At 46.6% G+C, this 22,547-nt stretch overlaps 1 protein-coding gene across 2 annotated transcripts in view; it reads left to right on the top strand.

Annotated features, from left to right (window-relative positions):
- Positions 1-2,336: 2,336 nt before the first annotated feature.
- ice2 (interactor of little elongator complex ELL subunit 2) overlaps positions 2,337-22,547 on the top strand; it is a 95,054-nt gene continuing 74,843 nt past the window's right edge. For both annotated transcript variants that reach the window (XM_060853906.1, XM_060853905.1), the window contains exons 1-5: positions 2,337-2,374; positions 3,773-3,877; positions 9,409-9,685; positions 11,666-11,785; positions 18,758-18,892. In XM_060853906.1, the coding sequence (XP_060709889.1) occupies positions 2,361-2,374; positions 3,773-3,877; positions 9,409-9,685; positions 11,666-11,785; positions 18,758-18,892 (651 nt within the window). In that variant the 5' untranslated portion in view covers positions 2,337-2,360. The remainder of the gene's footprint in view (positions 2,375-3,772; positions 3,878-9,408; positions 9,686-11,665; positions 11,786-18,757; positions 18,893-22,547) is intronic.

Below are 22,547 nucleotides of genomic sequence, written 5' to 3'. Positions count from 1 at the left end.
GCGGGAGAAAAAATAATTCAGAAAATAAATTGGCAAGTATTATAAAAACAAACCGAGATAGCTTCTACAGATATATGAAAAGAGAGTTGCTTAAGTGAGCGTTGACCTGATGGACACAACTGGACAATTGACAACAGTAAACAGGGAAATGGCAGACAATTTAAACCAGTGTTTTGCATCTGTCTTCACTGTAGAGGACATTATAAACATCCCAAAATTAAGAGATAAGCAAGGTGCTAAAGGGAGGAAAGGCCTTGTAATGGTTTCTATCACAAGGGATGTCAATCTAATTCCAGTCTTCACTTGATTCTCAAAGCATTCCAGCAATTTGGAAAACCGCCAATGTGATGCAAACACAAGGTGCTGGAGATCACAGTGGATCAGGCAGCATCCACAGAGAGAGAGAGAGAGAGCAAGCTAACATTTTGAGTCTTGATGACTCCTCCCCAAAGCTTGGACTCAAAACATTAGTTTGTTCTCTCTTCACAGATGCTGCCTGACCTGCTGTGATTTCTAGCATTTTTTGTCTTTGATACAGATTCCATGCTACAATCCAATGTCATAGCTGCTTCAAGAAGACCAGTACCAAAGAAAACACATGCAATGTGCCTTAATGACTTCTGCCCAGTGACTCTAACCTCCGGAGTCATGAAATGCTTCAAGAGGCTGGTCACGACCCACATCAACTCCTGTCTCCCCGTCTGCCAGAGAGACGCAGGTCCACAGCGGGCACTATTTCCCTTGCCCTACACTCATCTCTGGAACATCTAGGCATCAGGCTCCCATTCAGCAACTAAGCTCTGCCTTCAACACCATAATCCCTACCAGACTAATTACAAAACTCTGAGACCTAGGTCTTGGCACTGCCCTCTGCAATTTGATCCTCAGCTCCCTGACCCACAAACTGCGATCAGTGAAGATAGCCAACAGCACCTCCTCTGCAATAACCCTCAACATTGGAGCCCCCCCAAGGATGTGCTCTGAGTCCCCTCCTAGACTCCCAGTACACTCACGACTGTAGCGAAATTCCATACAAGCACCATCTACAAGTTTACTGATGACACTACCATGGTAATACGGTTATCAAACAGTGATGAGTCAGAATAACAGGATGGAGATAGAGGGCTTGGTGTTGTTGTGCAATGATAACAATCTCCCTCTCAATGTTAGCAAAAGAACTGATCATTATCTTCAGGAGGAAAGGAGGAGGTCACTACCCCATCGAGATCAACGGAGCCAAGGCGGAGAGGGTCGAGAACGTCAAGTTCTTCGAAGTGATAACTAACAATCTATCCTGGACGTCTCATGTAGATGCAACGGTCAAGAAAGCACAACAACGCCTCTTCTTCCTCAGACAGCTGAGGAAATTTGGCACGTCCATAAAGACCCTCACCAACTTCTACAAATGCATCATAGCATTCCATCCAGGTGCATAATGGTCTGATATGACAACTGCTGTGCCCAGGTCCGTAAGAAACTAAAGAAGGTGGTGTGCATAGCCCAGACCATCACGGAAGCCAACCTCCCATACGTAGACTCCATTTACACAGCTCGCTGCCTTGGAAAGGCTGCCAATATCATCAAAGACCCATCACACCCCGGTTTTGCTCTCTTCCAACCTCTTCCATCAGGCAGACGATACAGAAGCTTGAGCGCATGTGCCAATAGGTTCCAGAACAGCTTTTTGTCTGCTGTTATGTTGTCTGCTGAATGGACCTCTCCAACCTGAAACCTAATGTTGATCTTGCTTTGTACACCGCCTGTGCAGCTATAACCTTGCACGCCTCGCTCTGTCTAAGCACCCTATGATTTGCATGTCCTTTTTTGCTATGACCTGCCTGTAGAGCTCGCAAAACAAAACTTTGCACTGTACTTAGGTACACGCGACAGCAGTAAATCGAATCAAATCTGCAGTAATTTGCTCCAATGATGTCCCTGATCAAGAAGGGAGACAGATTGTGGTTCAGTGCTTTATTGTGTGTGGTGTTTGTTGTGGATTCACTATTTTAAATGTTTGCAGATATTGAAACTTTGACATTTATCATTTTCAAACTTGTTGTTTCATCCCAGATCAACAGAACAAGAGGGTTTCAGTGAGGGGTCAGCCACTACCTCCTCTCAATCAAATTAAATTATTGAACTGGAATCCTCAAAGATGAGTGTTGTGGGGGACTGGGGCCTCAGGCAGGTTCCTGGGTATTGTGGCCCGGCGTTTTACAGGGTTCAGTGCTGGTTGTGTTAACAATGTCATCTTTGTTGTAATTATTATTGAATGTGGGGTTTCCTTCCTCCCTCTCGGGCGGAACGTTTCTCCGCGGGCCCTGGGAGCCGGGGGAAGGGGTTAGAGCGCGGACTGGAAGATGGCGCTGTCCTGGTGAGAGAGAGAGAGGGAGAGAGAGAGAGAGAGAGAGAGGGAGAGGGAGAGAGGGGGGGAGGGAGAGGGAGAGAGGGGGGGAGGGAGAGGGAGAGAGGGGGGGGAGGGAGAGGGAGAGAGGGGGGGGAGGGAGAGGGAGAGAGGGGGGGAGGGAGAGGGAGAGAGGGGGAGGGGGAGGGAGAGGGAGAGGGAGAGGGAGAGGGAGAGGGAGAGAGGGAGAGGGAGAGGGAGAGGGAGAGGGAGAGAGGGAGAGGGAGAGGGAGAGGGAGAGGGAGAGAGGGGGAGAGGGAGAGGGCGGTGGGTGGTGGGTGAACCCGGAGTTAATCCCTGCGGCTCGGCTCTTTGTTCACGTCGGTGGAATCTTGCTGTGTAAACAGAGGGGGGAGCGTGTGGGGGGTGAGGGTGAGGGTGAGGGGAGGAGCGTGTGAGGGGGAGGGGAGGAATGTGGGGGTTGAGGGGGAGGGGAGGTTGTGTGGAGGGGTAGGGGAGGGGAGGAGCGTGTGAGGGGGAGGGGAGGAATGTGGGGGTTGAGGGGGAGGGGAGGTTGTGTGGAGGGGTAGGGGAGGGGAGGAGCGTGTGGGGGGTGAGGAATATGTGAGGGGGAGGGGAGGAATGTGTGGGAGGGTTGAGGGGTAGGGGAAGAGCGTGTGGGGAGGAGAGGAGCGTGTGGGGTGGAGTGGGGAGGGGAGGAGTGTGTGGGGGGTGAGGGGGAGGAGCATGTGTGTGTGGGGGGGAGGGGAGGGGATGAGCATGTTGGTGGGAGTGGGGAGGGGAGGAGCATGTGTGTGTGGGGGGGAGGGGAGGGGAGGAGTGTGTGGGGGGGAGGGGAGGGGAGGAGCGTGTGGGTGGGAGTGGGGAGGGGAGGAGTGTGTGGGGGGTGAGGGGGAGGAGCATGTGTGTGTGGGGGGAGGGGAGGGGATGAGCATGTTGGTGGGAGTGGGGAGGGGATGAGCGTGTGGGGGGAGGGGATGAGCGTGTGGGGGGAGGGGAGGAGCGTGTGGGAGGTGAGGGTAAGGGAGGAGCGGGTGGGGGGAGGGGAGGTGGAGGGAGGAGCGTGTGGGGGGAGGGGTGGAGCGGTTGGGGGGGAGGGGAGCAGCACGGTGGGGTGAGATTGGGAGGGATGGAGCATGTGGGGGTTGAGGGGGAGAATGCGGGGGGGTGAGATTGGGAGGGGATGAGTGGAGTAGGGGAGGAGGATGGGTGTTGGGGCTGCGGTGGCAGGAATTTGGAGAGTGGGAAGTGGGTGGGTGCTCGTGAGAGAGGATTTGGGGGCGTAATGGCAGTGGGGATGGAAGAGTGGATATGGATGAAACAGTCGCACACTGGTTGCGAATTGGGAAAATTTTTTATAAGTTCTGGTCTTCTAACTCTGCCTTTCCCTTTTGTTTGTTTACTCAGGGATGTTGAGGCCAGGAATGGGCTTCAGGAATTCTTTACCCATGAGACTTACAGTCGCTACTCCATGGCCCCAACCCTCAGCGAGTTATGGGCTTTAGTGAGCAGGTGCTGGAATGTTTAACACTGCCTTCCTTGTGTAATCACTCAGCTGCAACACACTGCCATTTAGATCCCCTCATTGTAACTGTAAAGTGAATGGACATGTGGTAAATCTGAGGTTGCTGCTGACTTTGATTCTAAATTGGATAGGAGAGGACTCGTTTTGAGTGGTGAAAAACTAGAACCAGTGGTAATCTTAAGAGATCCAAGAGTAAGATTGTTAAAGCATTAGGAACAGGTACACAAAATGATCCAGAAGATGAATGAGATGCCAGCTTTAATAACTAGAGGAGTGGAATACAGCCAGGTATTGATGTTTCAGCTATACAAAAGCCTGGTTTATAAGGTGTCTTGGAGCACTGTGGTGGTGTCTCTACCTCTGGACTAAGAGGCCTGTGTTCAAGTCCCAGCTGTTCTGAACAGATCTGTTAGGAATCTACCTGTAAAACTTACAAAATCCTGGATGGGCGACACTTGGGGAACACTTGAGCAGTTTGGGCATCACACTTAAGGGTGGAAATCTTCACTGAGGAGGAACATAGTGTACATTTACTAGATCGATGCCCAGACTTGAATTTCAAATAAAGATTCCACAAATTAGGGTTGTGTTCCCTGCAATGTAAAAGGTTCAGGTGTGATTTGGTCAATTTTTTTAAAGATATTACAGTCTCCCTGTTGCATTTCTGCTGGTAGCAAGAGGGACCTTGTCTAACTTCAGAGCAAAACCTTTCAAGAACAAAGTAAAAGAGCAATTCTAATTGCTAATGTGTTTTGGGTTGGAATGTTCCTCTGCAAATGACAATCAACGCTGGATCAATTGTTAGCTTTAAATCTGAGATTGCTAGTTTTTTTAATAAACAGAGGTGTTAATGGCAAAGGCAGTTTAATCAAAGTTACGCCAAACACAATCTTCCTTTCATGTATCTCTTTCTGTACCTATTTGAGCTGGAGTGGATGACAGACTAATTGGCCTTATTATTTGAATCAGCAAATAATGGGTGGCACCATGGTTAACGCTGCTGCCTCACAGTGCCACGGACCCAGGTTCGACTCCAGCCTCAGCTGACTGTCTGACTGTGTGGAGTTTGCACATTCTCCCTATGTCTGTGTGGGTTTCCTCCGGGTGCTCTGGTTTACTCCCACAATCCAAAGATGTGTAATTTTGGTGGATTGACCTTGCAGAATGCCCACTGGGTCCAGGGATGTGCAGTCTGGGTGGTTTAGCCATGCCGTAGGGAGAAACGTCTTTACTCGGAGCAGGTTGAACCTGTGACATTTCCTACCACTAAAGGCTGTCAATGATCGTGAATATTTGGGTATATGGGTTGAGAAGTGGCAGATGGAGTTTAATTTGGGTAAATGTGACAAAGGCAGGACTTCTGCAATGACTGACAGGGCCTTGGGTAGAGTTGTGAAACAGACTGAAGGGTTCTTTAGAATTTGCATGGTTGTAGATAGAGTGGTGACGAAGGGTTTAGTACACTTGCCTTCATTGCTCAGATTGTGGGAGTTGGGATCTCAGGTTGAGGTCGTGCAGGATGTTGGTGAGGCCTCTTCTGGAATATCATTTGCAGTTTTTGGTCACAGGCTGGGACATTTCATTGGAGCCTCGGAGGTTCAAGGGTGACCTTACAGAACTTACAAAATCATAAGGGGCATAGATAAAGTGAACAACAAAGGCCTTTTCCCAAAGGTAGGAGAATTCAAACTAAGGGACATATCGGGTTTTGAGAAGATTCGTAGCTCAGTGTTGTGGTTCTGTTCGCCGAGCTGGGAATTTGTGTTGCAGACGTTTTGTCCCCTGCCTAGGTGACATCCTCAGTGCTTGGGAGCCTCCTGTGAAGCGCTTCTGTCATGTTTCCTCCGACATTTATAGTGGTTTGTCTCTTCCACTTCCGGTTGTCAGTTCCAGCTGTCCGCTGCAGTGGTCGGTATATTGGGTACAGGTCGATGTGCTTATTGATTGAGTCTGTGGATGAGTGCCATGCTTCTAGGAATTCCCTGGCTGTTCTCTGTTTGACTTGTCCTATAATAATAGTGTTGTCCCAGTCGAACTCATGTTGCTTGTCATCCGCATGTGTGGCTACTAAGGAGAGCTGGTCATGTCATTTCGTGGCTAGTTGGTGTTCATGGATACGGATCATTAGCTGTCTTCCTGTTTGTCCTATGTAGTGTGTTGTGCAGTCCTTGCATGGGATTTTGTACACTACATTGGTTTTGCTCCTGCTGGGTATCGGGTCCTTCGTTCTGGTGAGTTGTTGTCTGAGAGTGGCTGTTGGTTTGTGTGCTGTTATGAGTCCTAGTGGTCGCAGTAGTCTGGCTGTCAGTTCGGAAATGCTCTTGATGTATGGTAATGTGGCTGGTCCTTTGGGTTGTGGCATGTCCTCGTTCCGTTGTCTTTCCCTTAGGCATCTGTTGATGGAATTGCGGGGGTATCCACTTTTGGCGAATACATTGTATAGGTGTTCTTCTTCTTTTTCTTTTTGCAGTTCTGGTGTAGTGCAGTGTGTTGTGGCCCTTTTGAACATTGTCTTGATGCAACTTCTTTTGTGTGTGTTGGGGTGGTTGCTTTCGTAGTTCAGGACTTGATCTGTGTGTGTGGCCTTCCTGTATACCTTTGTGGTGAATCCTCCATTAGGTGTTCTCTGTACCATCACATCTAGGAATGGGAGTTGGTTGTCCTTTTCTTCCTCTCTAGTGAATCGGATTCCTGTGAGTGTGGCATTGATGATCCGGTGTGTGTTCTCTATTTCTGTCTTTTTAATGATTACAAAGGTGTCATCCACATATTTGACCCAGAGTTTGGGTTGAATTTGCGGTAAGACTGTTTGTTCTAACCTTTGCATTACCGCTTCTGCTCTGAGCCCATGGGTGTGCTGTTGATTTGTTCGTATATTTGGTTGTTGAATGTGAAGTGTGTTGTGAGGCACAGGTCCAGTAGTTTGCGTTTCAGTCTTTGTTGATAGGTTCCCTGTCTTGTTGTCTGTTCTGTATGTCCAGCAGGTTGGGTATTGTTTCTCTGGCTAGGGTTTTGTCGATTGAGGTGAACAGTGCCGTTACATCGAATGAGACCATGGTTTCTTCCTTGTCTATGTGTATATTTCTGATGATGTCCAAGAATTCCTGTGTTGACTGTATAGAGTGTCTGGATTCGCTGATCAGGTGTTTCAGTTTCTGCTGTAGTTCTGTAGCCAGTTTGTGTGATGGTGTCCCTGGTAGTGATACTATGGGTCTGAGTGGGATGTCTGGTTTGTGCACTTTAGGTCATCCATAGAATCTGGGGGTGTTATTGCTTTCAGGTTTCATTCTCTGTAGGGCAAACCTGGTTATCTGTCCGTTTTTTTGTAGGTTCCGCAGTGTGTTATTTATCCTATTGGTGAGCTGTGGGGTGGGGTCAAACTCCCTCTTTTGGTAGGTGTTGGTATCTGCAAGTAGTTGTGCTTTTTGGATGTGATCTGCTTTGTCCAGGATGACCGTCATTCTGCCTTTATCTGCTGGTAGTATGATTATGGTCTTATCGTTTCTTAGTGATTTTAGCGTCTCCCTCTCCTTGGTGTTGAGGTTGTGTGTTTGTCTTTTCCTTGTTATCAGGGGTACGATACTTTGTCTCACTGTTTGTTGCGTCTCTTCTGTCAGTCCATTGTTCCTGAGTGTGCATTCTAGTGCTGCTAGGAAGTCTGCTGTCTTGGCGTCCCTGTGGTTGTAGTTGAGTCCCTTGGCCAGTATTGTTCTTTCCATGTCTGTGAGCTGTCTGTGGGACAGGTTTCTAACCCAGGCGTGTGTTGTGGTGTCCTCTCTATTGTGTGTTAGTTCGGCCATTTTTTCTTTTAGTGCCATTTTTTTTGCGGTGTGTGGTCCTGTTCTGTCCTATGGTGACGGCCTGTCCTATGGTCCAAGTCCATTCCTGATAGGTGATTTTTGAAATTAACGATTTTTGGTGCGCAATTTCTTGTCTGTATTTGTGAAGTCTGTTGTGTGCGTCTGTAATCATTACCTGGATCATCCTGAATCCGTTCTGTCTGGCTGTGTCCCTGGCTTGTGGGTTGTTGACTGTATCTGACACATGGTGGAAGGATTTGATTCTTTCGGCATTCATGCAGGAGCCGGAGTTGTTCGTATGTGGCGCTTAGGCGGTTGGCACAGGATTCCCATTTCCTGGCTTGTCTTAGAGTCTCTCGCCCGTAGGTGTTCAAAGTTTGTGAGAAGATTTGTAGCTCGGGTGCTTGTTGTTGTGGTTTATTTATATGTTTGGGCTTCTTTGGGTAAACATATAAATAGAAAGCAGGAATCATCAGGAGTGCTGCATTTGGGGGCTCACGCAGCTTTGTGTTTACTGAGACTCAATTTAATTATTAGAAGGAGAAGTGTCAGCCGTCGGTCAGCACTCTCAACTCTGAATCATTTGTGGATTTGAACTAGGAGACAGATGCTGGAGATCAGAGTTGGGAGAGTGTTGCTGAAAAGCACAGCAGGTCAGGCAGCATCCAAGGAGCAGGAGAATCGACATTTTGGGCCAGAGTCCTCCGTCAGGAATGAGGCTGGGAGCCTTGGGGGGGGGGGGGGGGGGGGTGGAGAGCTATTGGGAATTGGAGCCCAATGCAGAGATATGAACACAATATGCAGGCTGATGCTGCCAGAAGACTCTGAACGTAGGAAAATCTGACTGCAAATGTATACGGTGCTGGTGTGAGCGGTTTTGATCCCCATTAATAAGGAAAGATAGCGTTTCATTTGGAGGCAGTTCAGAGAAGGTCCCCTCGGATGATTCCTGGTATGGAAGGATTGTCTTAGGTTAAACAGGTTGGGGACTCTACTCCCTGCAGTTTGGAAGAATGGCTGGTGATCTCATTGGAAAATATAGAAATCTCCAGGGACTTGACCGGGTAAATGCTGCGGGGATGTTTCCCCTCTTTGGGGAGTCTAGGACCAATGCGCATAGTCTCAGAATAAAGAGGCACCAATTGAAGACTGAGTTGAGGAGGAATTTTTTTTTTCTGAGTGGGTTGAGAGTCTTTGGAAGAGATAAGATGAATATCAGGTGTCTTTTCCCAAGCCGGGGATTTCAAGACAAGCGAGTGTATTTTTAAGGTGAGAGGAGAAAGATTTAAAAAAAGAAATGGGGGCTTTTTTTTAAAGAGTGGTTTGTGTGTGGATGAACTTCCTGAGGAAGTGGTGGATACTAGTACAGTTACAATGTTTAAAAGACATTTTGATAAGCCCATGAATAGGAAAGGTTTGGAGGGATATGGGCCAGGCGCAGGCAAGTGGGACTGATTTAATTTGGGGTTAGCCTGGACTGATGGGACCGAAGGGTTTGTTTCTGTGCTCTATACTTTAGGGGAGTCATAAAATAGAGAGGGAGGAGGCTCATGTTGAGACCAAGTGCCAACAGGGCTTATTGGGGCTGAATAGTCAGTTGTTGTGCTGCACGTGGGTAGGTATCACCTCTATAATGGTCCACCCTCTGGCTTGTGTTACACGGTCAGCTCGCTTTGATTCACATCTGACCGTTGCGTTTGTTTCGACATTGCTGCCAGGCAAAGAGAGGAAGATACCGCGCCTCCCGACCCACCAGAAACGCCGCAGCCTGCGAAGCCGAACGTCCAGCCTGAACCCTCGACTCCAGCCAGTCAACCCACCAAACCTTCAGTGATATCATTTCCGCTCCCCGAACCCCGGGTGCCCTACCCCCGCTTCTCCTCCCTCTGTGAGAAGGACCAACGAACTTATGTGCAGTTAATGGAAAAATACAAGAACGTGCAAAGGAGTGGGCGGATATCGAGAAAAATGATGACCCATCTCGCACAATATTCTGTGAGTGAGCTGAACTGCACTTGTGAATGTTAAGCCGTCTGGTTTTGGATATTATAAATTCTGCGTGTTGGCTTTATTCTCAGCTGTCTGGAGCCCATCAGCCATTGGGTTTTATCATGTTGTTTTCCACACACTTTCCTTTCCAAACCTTCTTAAAAAAAAGTATCCATAAGTAACAGGGTGGCTCAGTGGTTAGCACTGTTGCCTCGCAGCCCCAGGGACCCAGGTTCAATTCCAACCTCGGGCGACTGTCTGTGTGGGGTTTGCACATTCTCCCCGTGTCTGTGTGGGTTTCCTCCGGGTGCTCCAGTTTCCACCCACAGTCCAAAGATGTGCAATTCAGGTGAATTGGCCATGCTAAATTGCCTGTAGCGATAGGTTCATTAGAGGAGTAGGGGAATGGATCTGGGTGGGTTGCTCTTTGGAGGGTCAGTGTGGGCCGAAGGGTTTCAGCACTGTAGGGAATCTAATCTAACTGGAATTGTAATGCTTCATATGGAACTACTGTGCTGTCAGTGCCGTATTCTGTTCCATTCTCCCTCCATACTGGAGCTCAGCACCAGCTTGTAAGAGCAGCATCGCATCTTTCATTTGGCAACTTGCAACATATCGTACTCAGATCCACAATTTCCGGTGATCATTTCTGCTCCATTTTGTTTCCTTTTGATTGTTTTGTTTGTTTGCCTCCCCCTTTAATTATAAAATCACCCACAACCAGGTTAGAGTCCAACAGGTTCATTTGAAATCACAATCTCTGGGTGTGCTGCTCCTTCACCAGGCCACGGCCACATCGCCTGAGCAAGGAGCAGTGATTTCAAATAAACCTGGTGTTGTGTGACTTCTGATTTTGTCCAGCCGAGTCCAACACCGGCTCCTCCACATTTAATTAGTAATGATACGTACAAAGACAGTGGCTTGTTTTTCTCAAAGCAGGAGTTGGCCATTTAACCCTTCAAACTTGTACTGCTTTGAGATTGTCCCTGATCTTCAATCTGTGCTCCACTTTCCCACACTATAAGACATTCTTGACTCTGTCTTGAGCACACTGGATGGCTGAGGTACAGCCTTCTGAGGTACGCAGCCTCTGAGTGAACTTCCTTCTGCTCTCAATCCAAAATGACTGACCCCTTATTTGGAGACCACGACTATTTCAGACTCCCTAGCCAGGGAAACATCCTACCCTGTCAAGCCCCTTAATAATTTACAATATTTTAATGCGATGACCTGTTGTTTGTATAAATTCCAGAAATGGTAGCACTGTTCTACTCAGTCTGTCCTCGCAGGAGTATCCCCTCATCCCAAAAAGCAGTCCAGTGATACCTCATTCAAGACTTAGGAGAGGTGATCACCAAAGCTCTGTATAATTGTAATCTTCACACTTATATTCCAAACTCTTTGTAATAAAAGCTAATGTGCCATTTCGTAATTACTGACCGTAGTTGCATGTTAACTTCGTGTGGACACCCTAGTCCCTCTGAACACTAGCATTTCCCAGTCTCTTGCCATTCAAACTGTTTTGCTGTCCTCCTTTGCCAGACAAAGAGGGTAATCCCTTCTCCTTTCCCCATCTTATATGTCGTTACCATGTGCTTGCTTGGCTGCTTCATCCAATCCAGTCCTTTTGTACCACCCTTGATGCTTACTTTTCCCCTCTCACTTTGTGCTGTCATGATCTTTGACTCTCTGTTTTGAACATAGTTGATGAATTTGTTATGTATTTGCGTTACCTTAGGGTGGACGGAGGCTAATGTGGACCCTAAGTACCAATGTAGACCAGTTGGGTCAAATAGACCGTGCCTGCACTGATTGTGTACTTTCCCACTGATGTCCTATTTCTTTGTCAGTATTTTCAACAGGCTTATCTGCTCGTCTTCACCACCACTGTTGACGATGTTTCCAATCTAGTTTCCCTCTCACATCATTTGGTTTGCCTCCAGCTGAGAATATTTAATGTTGTAATTATGTGGTCATCTGTTGCAGGAGCTGAAGAATATTATATGGAATGAACTGCCGGAATTTATGAAATATCTGCAGAATGTGGCGAGAGTATGCGCTGACGATTACAATATCATCTGTCCTGATGCTCTCCATTACGCTGAGGTAATAATCTCCGAGTCATTCATTATGTACCAGACCAGACCCCCTCAAAATATAATAAGAAGGTCACCTAGATTCTAACTTTTTCTTATTTTAAATGTACAGTGCCTGTTTCAGATGCGATGTGACTGATCAAACTTCTCGATGTTAAGCAAAAGACAACTTATTTAAATACTGTAGTTAAAAATCCAGCTGAAGGAATAGCAATTCAGAATACCTTAACTCTGTTGGAAAACTTAACATAATAATAGAGACAGTACCTATTACTAATTAACTGTTCAAATACAGTAAACACACAAAAGGCAAGTTCAGACATAGATTCTCGCATGCAGTTCTCCAATCCCAGGAGGAAAAACCATCAAGAGAAAATTCAGAGAGAGTAGCAGCCAGGAGACTTCCACTGAAACTCCCAACTCTGTTGAGACCTTAATATTTTCTGATGCTACTGAAAAACTTGAATCTACAAATCCTAATCTTAGAGAGATGGACCATTCTAAACAAAAGCCCCACGGCCTCCCAAGCTGTTTACTCAGGTGGTCTTAACCAGGCAGCTCGTGGCCTCTTGTTAAAAAATAACCAGGACATTTAACCTCTTCAAGCTACAGCATCGTCACATATTGAACTATCCAAACCTGCTCCCGAATGGAGCTATATTTGCTTTTTCTCCTACTTTGGGGTTTAAATCCTCCCATGGTAGCTACTGGAATTTCAGATCTGTTGGAAGCTTATCGTAGAAGCCCACACCCTTCAGAGGATAGTGTGATCGTATGTGACCGAGATAAGGATGGACAAGGCCACAGAGGGAGTTTATAACAAGGATGTTAAATCTAAATTTGAGGCTGTACTTGCCCAGGAGCCAAAGTCTGTCAGTGAAGACCAGGGCGATGGGGACTAGGTGGAGACACGTGCAGCAGAGTTGTGAATGATCACATTATTCCAGCTGTGGGCAGGTCCAGAAATGTATTGGATCCATAGGGAATGAACGTCCAGCAGAAGAGGGAGCTACAGGTACAGTTACAACATTTAAAAGACATTTGGATAGGTATATGAATAGGAAATATTTAGAGGGAGATGGGCCAAGCGCAGGCAAATGGGACTAGTTTAGTTTGGGTAACCTGGTCAGGATGGGTGAGTTAGATCGATGAGTTTGTTTCTGTACTGTATGAGCTGAAAAGGTGTTGCTAGAAAAGTGCAGCAGGTCAGGCAGCATCCAAGGAGCAGGAGATTCGACGTTTCGGACATAAGCCCTTCTTCAGGAATCCTGAAGATTCCTGAAGAAGGGCTTATGCCCGAAACGTCGAATCTCCTGCTCCTTGGATGCTGCCTGACCTGTTGCGCTTTTCCAGCAAAACATTTTCAGCTCTGATCTCCAGCATCTGCAGTCCTCACTTTCTCCTCTGTACTGTATGACTCTGTGTAACGGTGACCGTGAAACGATTCCTTTTCCCTAGTGTTTTAGGAGAAGGAATTCTGCCCATCCTCAACTGGTCTGACCTAGCCTATACAGAGTTGTACAGCACAGGAACAGAATCTCCTGCAGAGTCATCGTCCTGGTTTTCCCTGAGAAAGCCGGTCTGAACTGTGAAGTGTATTTGTAATCTGAGAGATGTCAGAAGTTCCTCAGGATTGTTGGGGCAGAGCAAATGTTTGAAGAAGATATCAGAAGAATTCCCAAATCCCACTCAACAGGAATCGTGTGGGCACTGGGTGAAGGTTTACTGGAGCTTGAGATAAGCATGGTTAAATAGCCAGTGGCCACTCTATGTACCCAGTTACCTTTTGGTGATCTGTAGCGAGGAAACCTTACCCAGTGAGAGCTATGACCTTGACGGCACAAAATCAGAATGGTCCAGATTGAAGGTACTAAGACAATATTAAAGGAACCCAGTTCTATGATTTCCCCCACTTTGAATAGAAGCACTAATCCACTGCTTTGTGATGGATTACTTACATTGAAAGAATGAGGAAAACTGCATCAGTCTTTGGCAATCTAATATAAAGTGAATGAATTGATGAAATCTGTTGGAAACGGTTACAGGTGAACCTTCCAGTCATGCTGGTTCTGATTTCTGGAAGAAATTCTAAGCCTCTGATTCTGGTATTTGTTTCATTGATGTCAACAAATTCTAATCAGTAGCTATCTAGTTGTTTGACTGAATTCATTGAGTTTCCTTTTGAAAGGGTTTTGCCTCTTCTGGTTGGGAGGATTAGATTCCAGTCACTGTGTAAACAGTGGCACAGTGGTTAGCACTGCTGCCTCACAGCGCCAGGGTCCCAGGTTCGATTCCCACCTCAGGCGACTGTCTGTGTGGAGTTTGCACGTTCTCCCCGTGTCTGCCTGGGTTTCCTCCGGGTGCTCCGGTTTCCTCCCACAGTCCAAAAATGTGCTGGTCAGGTGAATTGGCTGTGCTAAATTGCCCATACTGTTAGGTGCATTAGTCGGAGGGAAATGGGTCTGGGCGAGTTACTCTTCGGGAGGCTCGGTTTGGACTTGTTGGGCCGAAGGGCCTGTTTCCACACTGTAGGGAATCTAATCTAATCAAATACCTTCTCATTACCCCATTGGATTTCTTTGTAACTATTTAATCATTACAGTTCCTCCTCCTCCTCCTCCTCCTGGATTCGGCCACTTTCACCAGTTTCCAAGCCTCGGAAATTAATTGCAAGTGAGACCCCATGAGATGACCAGAATGGGTATTGGAGATGCACATGAGGGTGCATTCTCTCCTTTTCTCTTGTGGTCACCCTCTCCCTTTCAGTTTTCATCTCCTGATGTTGTAGGGTGCCCACATCCTGAAATGTATGATCCATGATGCTGTTAGCCTCAGGCTAAAGCTGAGTCTCTAAAACCTGGAGCTAAAGCTGTCCCAGGCAGAGGTACCTCCTACACATAGCTGAAAATGTGTTGCTGGAAAAGCGCAGCGGGTCAGGTAGCATCCAAGGAGCAGGAGAATCGACGTTTCGGGCATAAGCCCCTCTTCAGGAAAGTGCTTATGCCCGAAACGTCGATTTTCCTGCTCCTTGGATGCTGCCTGACCTGCTGCGCTTTTCCAGCAACACATTTTCAGCTCTGACCTCCAGCATCTGCAGACCTCACTTTTACCTCCTACACATAGTCATTGCAGGAGAAGCCAGGGTGTCCCACAGAATACAGGATGTGATGCTGGGCTGGAGTTCCCCAAACAGAACTAACTCAATATAAAATGGGCCTTTTGGTTTTATTGTACTCTCCCTCCTGCTTAGGCATAGACTAGAAAAACCTTGTTCTTGTTTATGTCCTGAGTCCTGCTCATGTCTGAGAGGTGCAGCTGCATAGTTCCTTGAAAGTGGAGTTGCAGGTAGACAGAGTGGTGAGGAAGGCATTGGTACGCTTGCCTTCATTGGTTAGACCATTGAGTATAGGAGCTGGGACGTCATGTTGCAGCTATACAGAACCACTTTCAGAAAACTGCATACATTTCTGGTCACCGTCTATGGGAAGAATGTTGTTAAACTTAGAGTCATAGAGATGTACAGCACAGAAACAGACCCTTCAAACAACGCGTCCATGCTGATCAAATATCCTAAATTAATCTAGCCCCATTTGCCAGCACTTGGCCCATATCCCCCTAAACCCTTCCTATTCATATACCCATCCAGATGCCTTTTAAATGTTGTCATTGTACTAGCCTCCACCACTTCCTCTGGCAGCTCATTTCATACACTCACCACCCTCTGTGTGAAAAAGTTGCCCCTTAGGTCCCTTTTAAATCTTTCCCCTCTCACCTTGAACCTATGCCCTCTAGTTTTGGAACTTGAAAGGGTGCAGAAAAGATTCACAATCAACTAATGGCAGAATCAGAGGCTTGGAATTTCTTCCAGCATGAATGCAAAGTTCACCTGTAACCGTTTCCAACAGATTTAATCAATTCGTTCACTTTATATGAGATTGCCAAGGACTGAGTTTTCCTCATTCTTTCAATGTAAGTAATCCATCACAAAGCAGTGGATTGATGCTCCTGTTCAACGTGGGGGAGATCATAGAACTGGGTTCCTTTAATATTATCTAACTACCTTAAATCTGGACCATTCTGATTTTGTGCCGTCAAGGTCATAGCTCTCACTGGGTAAGGTTTCCTCGCTACAGATCACCAAAAGGTAACTGGGTACATAGAGTGGCCACTGGCTATTTAACCATGCTTATCTCAAGCTCCAGTAAACCTTCACCCAGTGCCCACACAATTCCTGTTGAGTGGGATTTGGGAATTCTTCTGATATCTTCTTCAAACATTTGCTCTGCCCCAACAATCCCGAGGAACTTCTGACATCTCTCAGATTACAAATACACTTCACGATTCAGACCGGCTTTCTCAGGGAAAACCAAGACGATGACTCTGCAGGAGATTCTGTTCCTGTGCTGTACAACTATGGATTGTGGCATCGGGAGAGGCTGAATAGGCTGGGGCTATTTCCCTGGAGACTAAGGGGTGACCTTTTCGAGGTTTATAAAATCATGGGGGCCATGGATAGGGTAAATAGCCAAGGTTTTTTTTTCCCAGGGTAGGGGAGTCCAACACTAGAGGGCATAGGTTTGAGGGGAATGTTTTCTCATAGAGTGTGACATGTATGGAAGAAGCTGCCAGAGGAAGTGGTGGGAGCTGGTACAATTACAACATTTAAAAGGCATCTGGATGGGTATTAGATTACTTACAGTGTGGAAACAGGCCCTTCGGCCCAACAAGTCCACTCTGACCCGCCGAAGCGCAACCCACCTATACCCCTACATATAGCTCTTACCTAACACTACGGGCAATTTAGCATGGCCAATTCACCTTACCCGCACATCTTTGGACTGTGGGAGGAAACCGGAGCACCCGGAGGAAACCCACGCAGACACGGGGAGAATGTGCAAACTCCACACAGTCAGTCGCCTGAGGCGGGAATTGAACCCAGGTCCCTGGCGCTGTGAGGCAGCAGTGCTAACCACTATGCCACCGTGCCGCCCGAATGAATAGGAAGGGTTTGGAGGGATATGGGCCAAATGCTGGCAAATGGGACATGGTCGGATTGGGATGTCTGGCTGGTACAGACGAGTTGGACCGAAGGGTCTGTTTCTGTGCTGTATGACTCGTAGATTGTGGCAGTAACTTAATTCTCCTGTCTGTCACCTTCGTTAATCATGGGCTCCCTTGTTGATCAGAAACCAATCTAACTTAGCCTTGGATAGATTTGGTGGCCCAACAGTTTCTCATTCCCTGTTCTGTTTCTGAGGTGAGGATTGAAGATTGTGATTGGCTTTGAAATGTAAACATTTTTAACAGCTTAGCGATCCCAGCCCAGTTGTTTTTGGATTTAAAACTCACCCTAAAGTGTTGGTGCCTAGCTTGGTGTGGACTATTAAACAAACACCAGTGGCACCACGTGAGGTTATTGAACAAAAGGAAGCCACTTGGCTCCACATCCTTACCTTCTACCCATAGCCCTACAAATTAATCCTTGAGTGTGTGTTCAGTTGCTATAGAAACTGACTCCTCCATCTTTTCAGGACATCTGTTCCAGATCTAAACACCCTTATGTGTGGGGCAACTATCACCTTACTTGCTTCTCGCACTGTTTCACTTCGAACATGGAACAGTACAGCGTAGGAGCAGGCCCTTCAGCCCACGATGTTGTACCGAACATGACGGCACGTTCAACTTGTCCCTTATGCCTGCCCGTGGTCCATACCCCTCCATTCTTTGCGTATTCATGTGATTATCTAAAAGCCCCTTAAATGCCCCCTATCTGCCTCCACCACCACCTCTGGCAGCACGTTCCACCTTACCTGTCACTGTGTTTAAAACAAAAACTTGTCCCTCACATCTCCTTTCAACTTTCCTCCTCTTGCCTTAGAAACGTACCCTCCGGTTAATTGTTGTTTATTTTAAGCTGGAGAGGGTGGTGCTGAAAAAGCACAGCAGGTCAGGCAGCATCTGAGGAGCAGGAGAGTCGATGTTTCGGGCATTCCTGATGAAGGGCTTTTGTCCGCAGCGTCGATTCTCCTGCTCCTCGGATGCTACAGGACCTGCTGCGCTTTTCCAGCAACACATTCTCGACTCTGGTCTCCAGCACCTGCAATCCTCACTTTCTCCTAGTCGGTTGATTCTAAGCTAAAAATGGATGCTTTTTTGAAGAGGAAGAAGTTATTGCTGTATCAGACTTTCTCAGAGATTTAATCCCTATTACTTAGTGTGTTCGAGGAAGCAATCCCAAATTTCCCTTGTGTCTCCACATCACTGAATTCTCTCATTTTTGATATTATTCTAGTAAATTTCGTCTGCACTCCTTCCTTTGTCATTCCTAATGTTTGGCATCCAACATTTGAACATCATTCCCCAGTTGAGCTTTAACTTGTGTTATAAAGATTTAACAGTAATGTCCTTGTTATCAGCATCCCCCATTTACAGAGGTAGGTAGTCCTAATGTTGTGGGAGGGGCAGAGTAGTGGCACCTTAACATTGAAAGCACAGGTCACAGGGCTTGTTGCAGGTACTTCAGATAAATGTGGTCACTTCAGAATCCGTGGTTGTCAGGAGATTATGCTTGAATGCAGAACAGTGTAATCGAATCCCTGCAGTGTAAAAACAGGCCATTTGCTCCATCTAGTCTACATTGACTCTCCAAAGAGCATCTTGCGCAGACCCACCCCCACCATCCCTGTAACCCTGCATTTCCCATGGCCACTCCACCTAGTCTGCACGTCTTTGGACTGTGGGGCGAAACTGGAGGAAACCCAGATCGAGAACGTGCAAACTCCACACACCCAGTCACCTGAAGCTAGAATTGAACCTGGGTCCCTGGCACTGTGAGGTAGCAGTGCTAACCACTGAGCCACTGTGCTGCCCTGAAGTTTTATGCAGGCGTGTGGGTACATGTGAAAGCCAAACCAGCTTCATGGTGTTCCGTGGTCTGTTGGGATTTGCAGAGCACATACCTAAAATTGTACTTTATTTGCAGGAGGTTATCATGGCAAAGAATGAACTCGTAAAAAATTATCCTGAACTTTACACTGTCTCCGAAATGATCAGCATTATGGGAGGTAAATTCATCCCAGACCTGGCTCTCCAACTGGAAAAGAAGCTCCTGTGCCTAGTAAGCCATGACCTGAATGTCTCATCGTGCTTGATGCTTTGTTCATGTTTATTGCAGCTTCCCTTGTCCGTCCCGGCGCTGAGGGCTTGAAGGACGGGTCAGAAACGAACTCTTCAATAATGTCCTACCTTTCGGAGGGATTGCAGCACAGGGCGAGAGAAAGCAAGACAAACCATCCCGCGCCCGATCCTCAACCAACCCTGAGTTGACCTGATCCCGTTTCCTAATGAAGCCTCTCCTCAAAATAATTCCTGCCCCTGAGTGCCAGGGTCGTGACTTCAGTCTTTACTTGTCCTCAGGATCAAAGTGGTTATGAACCATCCCTACATGCCTAAAGAATCTGGAGATTGGGTTAAAGCTTGTTGGCCATGTGTGTGTGGCATTGAGGAGCAAGCGCGTTCATTTAAATAGAATTGTAGTCAATCCCATCGGGGTTCTTGGTGCAGTGGTATTGTTGGAGCCCGTGAGGTTCTGGTTCAAGTCTCACCTACTCCAGAGGCGTGTAATAACATCTCTGAAAAGGTTGATTAGGGACAATCAACCCCATACAATATTTTGATCGTCAGTGCCTGCCTGTGGACATGGTTTTCAGTGTTCTCCTCAGACATTCTCCCATGTAGTCTCCACTTTCCCCTTGAGAGAAGGTCTTTAAATAGTTTTTGCAGGCAATTCAATGGGCGGTATTTATCTCAGATCAACAGTACAGGCCCTTCGGTCCTCAAAATTGTGCCAACCTTTTGTCCTACTCTAAAATCAAACTAACCGACATTCCTTTCATTTTACTATCATCCACGTGCCTGTCTAAGAGTCGCTTAAATGTCCCTAATGTATCTGACTCTACTCCCACCGCTGGCAGTGCATTCCTCACACCCACCACTCTGTGTGAAGAACCTACCTCTGACCTATCCCTGAACCTTCCTCCAGCCATCTTAAAATTATGAAGGGATTGAACAGTGCAGTTGGAGTGAAGGAATGGTACGGGGAATTTAACTGGGTAACCACCCTGTAAGAAGAGTTGAGACAGCAGATGGTGGAGCCAATGAACTTTAATCATGAGGAGGCAGTAGCCAATGGCATTATCACTAGACGATTAATCCAGAGATCCTGGTACGTTTCTAGGGACCTGGGTTCAAATCCTGTCATGGTGGATGGTAGAATTTGAATTCAATGAAAAAAAATGAAACTGGGAATCTAATGGCGACCATAAGAAACCATCGTCAATTGTTGGAAAAGCCCATCTAGTTCAGTAATGTTCTTCAGGGAAGGAAACTGCCATCCTCACCTGGTCTGGCCGACGTGTGACTCCAGACCCACAGCAATGTGGTTGACACTTAACAGTCCTCTGGGCAACTAGGGATGGTCAATATATACAATCCCAGCCAGACACACCCACAGCCCTAGAAAGAATAAAGTAAAGTTTCCAAAAAGAGCCAGAGATGAGAAACCTGATGACCATTCTCTTGTTTTTAAATCCATCGACATATGGGAGGGATGTTGAGAGAGCAGCAGTCTGATTGCGTAAGGTCAGCTGGAGGACTGTTTTTAATGGTTTATGAATTGGCTTGAGTTTAACGCGTATGTTAAAGAATGTTGTATTGATGAAAAGCCAATGCATCGAAAAAGAGATGGTGATCGACACTGGTGATGGCGATCATGAGGAAACATGATTTTAGTGATGGAGTCATACAGCATGGAAACAGACTGACCAGGGAAGTCCGGGACAGCATAAAAACAAAAGAAAAAGTACACAATGTGGTGAAGGTGAATGGGAAACGAGAGCATTGGGAGTCTTTTGAAAACCAGCAGAAGATAACTAAGAAAAGTTGTAAGGGGACAGAAAATGGAATATGACAGTAAACTAGTTAGTAATGTAAATGAAGACTAGAAGAGCTTTTATTTTTAAGCTATCTAAAAGATAAGAGAGACACAGGTGAACATTGGACACTGGAAAATGAGGCTAGTAAAGAAGGAATGGGAAACAAAGAGATGACAGAGGAATTGAATAGGTACTTTACATCAGATTTCACACTGGAAGGCAGCAGCAGCATACCAGGATATCAGCAGAGTCTGGGAGCAGAGGTAAGTGTGGTGCTGGGGAAGCTTCAAGGCCTGCAGGTGGATAAATCACCATATAGGTTACACCCAGAGTTCTGAAGGAGATGGCTGAAGAGATTGTCACCAACACCTCTGCAATCTTTCAGGAATCGCTGGTGTCAGAGAGGGTCCCAGAGGATAGGAAAATGGCTAATGTAACAAGTCTGGTTAAGAAGGGAGGGGTGCAGAAGCAGGGAAACTATAGGCTGGTTAGCCTGACTTCAATCGTTGGTATGGTTTGAGAGTCCATCATTATGAAAGGTGAGATTGAGAAGTACTTGGAAGAGTATGGTAAAATAAGGCTGAGTCAGCACAGCTTTGTCAAGGAGAGATCATGCCTGATGCATCTGCTAAAATTTTTTGAGGAGGTAATAAGCAAGTTCAACAAAGAAGGACCAGTAGATGTGATCTGTTTGCATGTTCGTAAGATGTTTGACAAGGTGCCGCGCAGGAGGCTGCTCAATAAGATGAGTCCATGGTGTCTGGGGCAAGGTACTGGCACGGATAGAGATGGCTAACTGTCAGAAAGCAGAGAGAGGGGATAAAGGGGTGTTTTTCAGGATGGCAATAAATCAGTAGTGGAGTTTGGCAGGGGTCAGTGTCGGGATCACAATTATTCACGCTATACATTAAAGATCTTGAACGGAGGACATTGTTGCTAAATTTGCAGATGACAAAGGTAGTGTGGAGGAGGTGAGGAGACTGCAGAAAGACTAGGAGAAGCTATGAGAGTGGGCAAAGAAAGGGCAGATGGAATACGGTTTGGGAAAGTGTGAGGCTATGTGCTTTGGGAAGAAGAGAGGTTTAGACTATTTTCTAAATGAGGAAAGACTTCAGAACTCTGGAACACAAAGGGACTTGGGAGTCCTAGTTCAGGATTCTCTTAAAGTTAACATGTAGGCTAAGTAGGCGTTCTGAAGGAAAATGTAAGGTTAGTGACCATTTTGGGTACGAATGCAAAAGCAGAAATGTACTGCTGAGGCTGGTCAAACTATCTTTGGAATATTGTGAGCTGTTCTGGACACCATATCGAATGAAAGATGTGCTGGCCTTGGAGAGGGTCCAGAGGAGGTCCTCAACAATGATCCTGGGGACGAGAGCCTTGTCATTATGAGGAACAGTTAAGGACTCTGGGTCTGTATTTGATGGAGTTTAGAAGGATGAGGGGTGAGCTCATTGAAACGTACCGAATACTGAGAGGCCTGGACTGAGTGGTTGAGGAGAACATGTTTCCACTGGGAGGAGGGACCCTTTAGAACTGAGATGAGGAAGAATTTCTTCAGCCTAAGGGTGATAATCTGAGGAACTCATTGCCACAGAGGGCTGTGGGCTAGGTCATTGAATGTATTTAAGACAGCTTCTTGATTGGTAGGGGAATCAGAGGTTACAGGAGAATGGGGTTGAGCAACGTAACATCAGCCATGATTGAAAGGCAGAACAGACTGAATTGGCCAAATGGCCTAATTCTGCTCCTAAATCTTGTGATCTTATGCTGTATTATTCTGTGATTTTATGATCAGGATGTTGAGCAAAGACTACAGTGTTTCAGAATATGGCAGTT

Source organism: Hemiscyllium ocellatum, chromosome 42 (genome assembly GCF_020745735.1).
Source record: "Hemiscyllium ocellatum isolate sHemOce1 chromosome 42, sHemOce1.pat.X.cur, whole genome shotgun sequence".
Lineage (NCBI taxonomy): Eukaryota > Metazoa > Chordata > Chondrichthyes > Orectolobiformes > Hemiscylliidae > Hemiscyllium > Hemiscyllium ocellatum.
Note: the sequence above shows the minus strand (reverse complement) of the source record. Positions and strands in the feature narration are given on the sequence as shown.